Below are 7,497 nucleotides of genomic sequence, written 5' to 3' on the forward strand. Positions count from 1 at the left end.
TTCCTGATAACAAATGGGAAGACCAACTGACAATTAAGTCCGAATTAATATTATCGTAAGGCCTGACTTCTGACCTCCAGAACTATGGGAAAGCAGCCATGTAGAAAGCAGCAAGTGCTGTGACTATCTACAGAAGCTGGAAGGGAACTATCAACCAGACAGAACTTTAAAACAATTATGACTACAGTTTCAAGGGAAAACTTTTAAGGCTTTCTTTCCTGGGTTTACTGATAGTAGTGAGTACACTGCAGATGACTACTTATACGGACAGAACATACACCTGCTCTTTTAAGGCTTAACTTTTATTTAAAAAAAAAAAAAAAAAAAAAAAGAAGAATGTCTTTTCAGCCTTCTTTAGGAAGAGTCTGTACCTGCACACTTAAGTAAAGAGTTTTATGCTCCTAACAGTGTAACAATTATATATTGTAGCTTCCTGCATTCCAAGAAATGTACACCTCCAACTCCTTCATAGTCTCTTACTAAGTCTCTTACTTCTGTATACCCCTCCTAGATCGAACAAAACTGGAGAAGTAAGCCCAGCATTGCATTTATCAAGATCTAGCCCAACATATTGGAAGTTCTATTAATCACTTGCATTATTTGATTTAGTTATCACTGTTAGGAAATGAGAAGACTGAGACAAACACAAACTAATAAAGCTCCAGTTGTAACCAGAGAGCAACTTACCCCATCACAATCAACTCTTATTAGGACACATAAAAAACTTTCTCAATTGAAACAAACCTGCCTGCACATTTGGCACAACCTCACCTTCTCTTCAGTGAAGGTGTGACTAAAGGTGACTTATTCTGACCTATATTCTAAACAAGTTAAATTGATTTTCCTTGATAGAGCAATGGACTCTAAACATCACTTAACATTACCAGTTACTGCCTAGATGCTTGGGTTTTGTTGTTAGAAATTAAAGAATTCAGCAACTGAGAATCAAACACTAGTATTTCTTTGCAGAAAGTACTCTGAAAGGGTATGGATGTTTCAGCACACACATTTGCAAGTAGTAGGAATAATTTTCAGTTTTAAATCATTTCAACTATTTATATAACAGGAAGCTGATAAGAGGTTGCAGTACACAATCTGATGTCTCGCTCCTTAATGTAGACCAGAGATTAATTAATTTATACAATGATTTATCTGACACATCATCCCCTACCAAAACCTATTAAACCATATTTCTGTGACACAGAACAGAACAGTACTACAAGCAACTATGTCAGGATTACGATAGCAGAGACTACACACAGTGAACAGATTATTGCCTCACCTGCCCAGAGCAACACCCATTAAAGTCAGAATAAAAGCAAAGATTCATGAAAACAAGTGACATGGTTTCAGACATGGTCTCCATACTGCATCCATTCTATACACACAGAAATGGCTATTTGCAACTGGAAAAAGTATCTTCTGTAAGTAGAGAAGCAGCTAAAATATTAAATCATACTTAGAATTCAGAATATTCTTAATCTGCCATCTACAGATGTAAATTAATTTTCAGTGTAAACCTAAAGAAAAAACCTCACTAATTATCTCAAAACCACAGAAGATGGTAATTTAGATACGCTGTCCAAAACAGAAAGGCAAATGAGCCTTACTAATAGAGGAAACAAAACATTTACAGTAGCTGACTGGTACTCCCTGCATATCAGACTGTACTCTCAGAACAATGAGAAACAGTAGCAGCAACTCAATTATTGTTTATTTTATTTCACTTATTTCAATATATTGAATCTTCACTGATACTGTATTAATTCATATGGAACCAGCTTTTCTACTCATTTCTCCAGTTAATTGCAAGTTTTAAGTAGATTTTACAACATTAAAAAAATATAATGCCTTACAAGGCTCTTAAACATAGAGTAATGACTACTAGAAGTGTTGACATTACCTGACCCAGAGCCTGAAGTTGTCATATCATAAATTAAATCCTTTAAAGTAGTTCCTTCCGATATAAAGGGACGATCCAGTGAGGGATCTTCTTCACTTGGCACACGGTGATGAATCACAGTACGATTATGACAAAGATACAGAATCAACATTAGTGAAATGCAGACAAAGCAGACAGGTCCAGCAATGACAGCAGCCAGTTCCACGGGTCCTAGATTAGAAGCTGGTTTTCCTGGAGTAGGGCCTGACAGTACAAATAAAAGAAAATGGTAAAACTATTTATTTCTTTGTATGCAACTCAATTTATGGTATTTTGCAGTGATCTTCAAATTATTTCAATGTACTTGGTTAAAACTTTTGCACTGTAACTTTTTCAAGAATTGAGATAAATTATTACAAAGGACAAAAGCAACTACGTGCTTACTTACAGCTTCCATTTAACTTGCATAAAAGTCTTCAAAACTGGCCCTAACATCCCTATCTGGAAGACTAAATTTCTCCTTCCAAATCTCTTCACGTTTTATTTGCAGGATCTAAGGTGTTCTTTAGGCCTTCAAATACACCTACAACTTCAAAACGGAAACTTCCACTCTTACAGAATTTTCTGTTTAAAAAAAAAAAATTACAAATAAATAACTTTTAAAAACCCAAATATGCCAAAAGCCCTTACCTGGTGTTGGAATTGGAAGTTCTATTTTATTGCAGTGGTCTCTGTCACAGCAGTGAGGCACAGTAATGACTCCATCTCTGGAGGAGGGGGCACAAACAAACGGCCTGTCTCGGGGAATCAGATCCATTTCTGCTATACACATACTGTTGTGTATGACTTTGTCTGCAGTTCGTGTGACGGAGGTAAAACACAGTCCATCTGTCTCACAGGTAAAGTTGTCTTTTGTACACAGATGGCAGTAACACTGTAGTGCTGTATTGAGAATAAACATTAACGTTAGTATTGGTACACGTTCCGAGTTGAGAAACAACTGGAATGACTAAAGAAATAAAAGTTCAAAACATTAGGAGGCCTATAATCTTTTTGGTTATAGAAATGCACACCTGTAACACTAAAGAACAACACTACAAGGCTTTTTAGTGGGACCAAAAAAAATGAGGATGTGAGCAGATAAAGTAAAACTCAACACTGAAGTCATCTCTCCTTACAAAATTCTGTATGAAGATAGAAAGGCTCCAATCCTAGATGTTCCTCCAAATAAAGAAGTTCCATTGCGGGTCCTCATACTAAAGTTCTAGACTTTTTAACAACACTATCCTCTACAGCATGCAATTCTGCTCTTTTCAAACCCTATACAAATAATGCCATTTCTTCCCAATAACCACGGGAATAACTTCAGTAAGTGACACACAGGCTGCTGCTGGCCACCCCAGATTAGTACTTTCTACAACACTGGACGGAGGAAAGGCCATTAAAGGCCTCATGAAAAAACCAACCCTGAATGACCTGAGAACTGTAGCCTTTCACACAGGCAGAATATGGTTTAGACTTGTTATCTGTGACATTCCTCAAGTTCCTGCTCTCCTAGAGCTATCAATTGCACCAGTAAAGAGGGAGCACGGGGAGGGAAGCAAGGAATGACAGACTAATCATGCCTCAGATGATCAGGTTTCATTCTATAAATTGCAGGAGTTCTTGGAGAAGCAAGACTACTACTTCAAATTTCTTTCTCCATTCCTTCCTGCATTTGCAGGACCACAGCCAGACAGCAATCAGTGCAGTAGCAACAGTAAAAACATCAGTACACTCTGACTCCACTCATTCATCTGTGGAAAGCAAAAGCTAGCACAGAACTTGTGTATGTACAGGCATGTAGAAAAATTAAAATACAGAAATTTAGACAAATTTCAAATCATGAATGTTTAATTCATGCTCAAAACACAAAAATGCACTGAGCCATAGACAAAATCTCACACCAAAGGTGTGAGGATTAACAGGTGGCAAAGTAAAAGATGCCCAATATCTGAAATTTAGTGTTTCACTTAAATTCAAGAGCTTAAGACAACCACCTGAATTACCTCAGATTTTACACCCCACTCTATCCTTGGATATCATGGATGTAAATAAATGGTGATCTGATCTCAAATATATATTCCACCTCAAAGTCTTGATTCCGAGTTGTGCACCCAAGTTGTCTGAAAACACCTCCTTCCCCCAAGATTCTGAATAAAAACAAATTACTGCCAGTCATCCTCTACTGTTACAGAAAAAAATATGATAAAGTTCTTAGGACCTGCTACAGAAAGATAAGCCATGTTTCAGAGAGTCACCAGCCCACAGACCAGCCAGAAAACAGGAGGGGAAAAAACCCATGAGTGAGATTGCAAAATTGGGGTTTTTAGTATGAAGATAAGGCCAGGCTGGATGAGGCTTTGAGCAACCTGATCTACTGGAAGGTGTCCCTGCTGATGGCAGGGGGTTTGGAACTAGATGATCTTTAAGGTCCCTTCCAACCCAAACCATTCTGTGATTCTGTGATAATTGAAAAAAAAAAATAATTAGAAGGTATATGAAATGAGAATTGGCACATGGGAAGGTAAAGCTTCTTAACAGTGCCACTTTTTGAAGATGCAATTTCCCATCCCCTCCATCAGAGAAGTAAGGAAAGTGGTCATATTCAGAGTTTAACTATGAGAACATCTAACAGTCATTTTCCTGTTGGTGTGCCTTTGGTAATTTACACTTGAGCAAATTATTTTTAGCCCATTAAAACCATTAGAAGTTTCCCAGTATATTCACACCGATATTTCTTTCAAGTTTCTTAATAAGTAGGCCTTTTTATCTCACTTACTTCACCCATGACTTTTTTTTTTTTCTCCCATTTAAATAATATTCCTGGCTCAGCATAACTGTGCATGCAGCTGAATGCCTGCAGTAAGAGACAGCTATTCAGTAAGATACATTTACATTGAGGGCAAGTTACTCAAAGTGAAAAAATGAGGTTTGGGTTGTTACGCTTCCTGATCTTGTGAAGTTGTAGACACACACCGATACCATCGCGACTACAAAAAACACGTGGTGTCTCATCTTCCTCATCCCTTTTGTTCCCACCTCTCTTTTCCTACAGAATTACCAACGAGTGCCATTTGATACAACACAGACTTTTGTTCCAGTTTGATGCCACTATCTCCTGCTCTCCTGCCGAGACACAGGACACTGTCACACGCAACTGAATGCTTGCCCCAGCACAAACAGATCACTACTGCCTTCTGAAGCTATTCTCCCCCTCCCTTAAAAGCAGAAAACGTCAAAGCTTCTATGAGCACGGGTTCCTGCTGCTCTCTAGTGGACATACTATTAAAAAAAACCAAACCCAAAACACATTAAAATGCTTCAGCACCTCGCTTCTTACTCTCATTCTTCAGGTCTACCAACTCAAGTGGGTACAAGCAGATTTCCATTTTTTTACTAATGAAAAAAACTAATGCAGCATCTTCAACAACAATCCATAACAGGAGGAGAGGAAATACCCTTGTGCCCACGTCCCACACGTGGGAAAACAAAGACTATATGAAAACACTGTAGATGAGATTTAAGATGGGAGGGATGAGGAGACATCAATGATCGACTGTAGTTAAATCACTTCATTCCAATCAGGAAGTGTTTTCACTTATAACTGATCTGAAAGAAAAAAATATCATGTTGTTGTCCACTTGGAGATACAAATTTTTGCTTTTTGTCTCCAATTAGTCCATGTTCTTCTCAGAGAAGCATCACACTAATTTTAAAAACTGAGACAGAAACCAGTCAGGTCTCCAAGTTCACTTAAATGAACACACACATTTCTAGCACGGGTTGATAACAGCATGCAATACAAAAATGACATCTCTGATGTAAGCTAATCTTCCAGCACCAGTAATATCTCTCAGGTATCATGCAAGTTTCAATATATTTAGGAAACACCCTTCAAATCTACTACCACAAAAATCTCCTCCAAATCTACTAAACTCAAAGAGGAGAAAAAAAAAAAAATTCACTCAAGTCTTAGTCCACATTTTCCATTGCACAGATTTGGGGTTTTTTTTTAAGTATGACAACAGTATTTGGCTGGAACCACTAGCACGAAGCTCCACTACCAACTAATGAAAGGTCCTGCCTGTTTAAGAGATACAGGGCTTGGGAAATGAAAGTACGGATAGCTAAATGAAGGCACTGAAAGTTATATAGACAACCGGCGACAAAGCCAAGACCTGAAAGTGGGTCACCACAGTAATTTAGCACCTTCTTTATTACATTTCCTCACTGCCTCATCACCACTCTACGTAATCACTCCTGCTCTATGTGACGGGCTACTGGAACAGAAAACAGCGAGACATCGCAGTTTAGAAGCGTGTGTGTGAGCTATGACACATGTCACAGAAGTTATCAACAACATACTTCTCATACCTCAACCTGATTTAATAACAGATTAAGCTCTTGTGTTGAATACAACTACTTGGGTAATTTCTTGGGCTCAGACTCTCAGTTTGACAGTTGTGTATTCCCTTTACAAAGTCTCTCTTCCACAGATGTTGCAGCCTGGAAAACCTGCAGTGAGGGTAAAGCAAGCTGGCAGCACAAACGAGACACTGAAACAGCACGTTCAATAGCTGCTTCCCAAGAGCTCAGATATTAATACAAAACATGAACGGAGAATTAATTAAGTCCACCTTATCCACTTAACTTTTCAAAGTCTGTACCACTGGGTACCTATCAAAAGTCATCTTTGTATCTGTTGTCTTTCTCAAGTAAGAGAACTGCACAAAGTCTTTATTTTCAGAATTGCATGAACCCCTACACATCACTACAGTATTTGCTAACATCCTGCAGAACCACCTCAACCAGACAGGTTAGCAGAGAACATCACCTTTAGGCAAAGCATTTTTTGGTTGGAAATCATATGTTGAAATACCATCTTTCAAAGGATGCTAACAAAGGGTATTACAGCAGTTAAAACTTGTGAGGTGCTCTAAAAAACTCCCAGACCCATATCTCATTAAGAGCAATTAACAACTGTATATTAATACTTTAATTTAATCATGTATCTTTGTTTTACAAATTTAAAAAAAGGTAAATAGTCTCAGTCTTCCAACAGCAACATTACACTGAAGAATGAACTCCAGATCCTTCTCTTGTGACATTGTAACTCTTCTCCCAAGGAAAATAAAATTTCTGAAACAAAAACTTCTCCTGAAGTTTCACTTTCTGGTGAAGAACTATCAGGACTCTTTCCTGAGTTTCAAGGAATAAAGGAACAAGGCTGTGATGTGCAAGAGACAGTAACAGATTTTGGGGAGATGAGCAAGAGTGATGTAGCGTTTATTGGTAGTTTTTTTTTCCTTATCCAATAAAATCTGCCAGAAGCAAAAAAGCGTAACACAGAGAAGTGCTGTCAGCATCCTGTTCTCCTACTCAGGCAATCCCCCCAAACAACACACCAAACTCAGCTCTGAACTCTCCTAGCTCAAGACACAGAAACATTCAGGTCTTACAATATCTGGGACATGGGGACATTTTTTTTAACCATGATACTTCATGACCTTCACTAATTTGTTCTTCTCCCAAAGGCACTACGTGAGTTTAACTGTCATAAAGTAACATCTCTG

The 7,497-nt window shown here is 38.1% G+C and overlaps 1 protein-coding gene across 1 annotated transcript; it reads right to left on the reverse strand.

The window, feature by feature from the left end:
* Positions 1-1,903: 1,903 nt before the first annotated feature.
* Positions 1,904-2,843, reverse strand: LOC114818429 (TGF-beta receptor type-1-like; the record flags this gene model as incomplete). Its single annotated transcript, XM_029084241.1, has 2 exons — positions 2,573-2,843; positions 1,904-2,146 (listed from the first exon to the last, which is right to left on the reverse strand). Coding segments are annotated over exons 1-2 (514 nt in total), but the record flags the coding sequence as incomplete, so codon positions are not given.
* Positions 2,844-7,497: the final 4,654 nt, after the last annotated feature.

The sequence above is a fragment of the Antrostomus carolinensis genome, unplaced genomic scaffold (assembly GCF_000700745.2).
Source record: "Antrostomus carolinensis isolate BGI_N321 unplaced genomic scaffold, ASM70074v2 scaffold4783, whole genome shotgun sequence".
Classification (NCBI taxonomy): domain Eukaryota; kingdom Metazoa; phylum Chordata; class Aves; order Caprimulgiformes; family Caprimulgidae; genus Antrostomus; species Antrostomus carolinensis.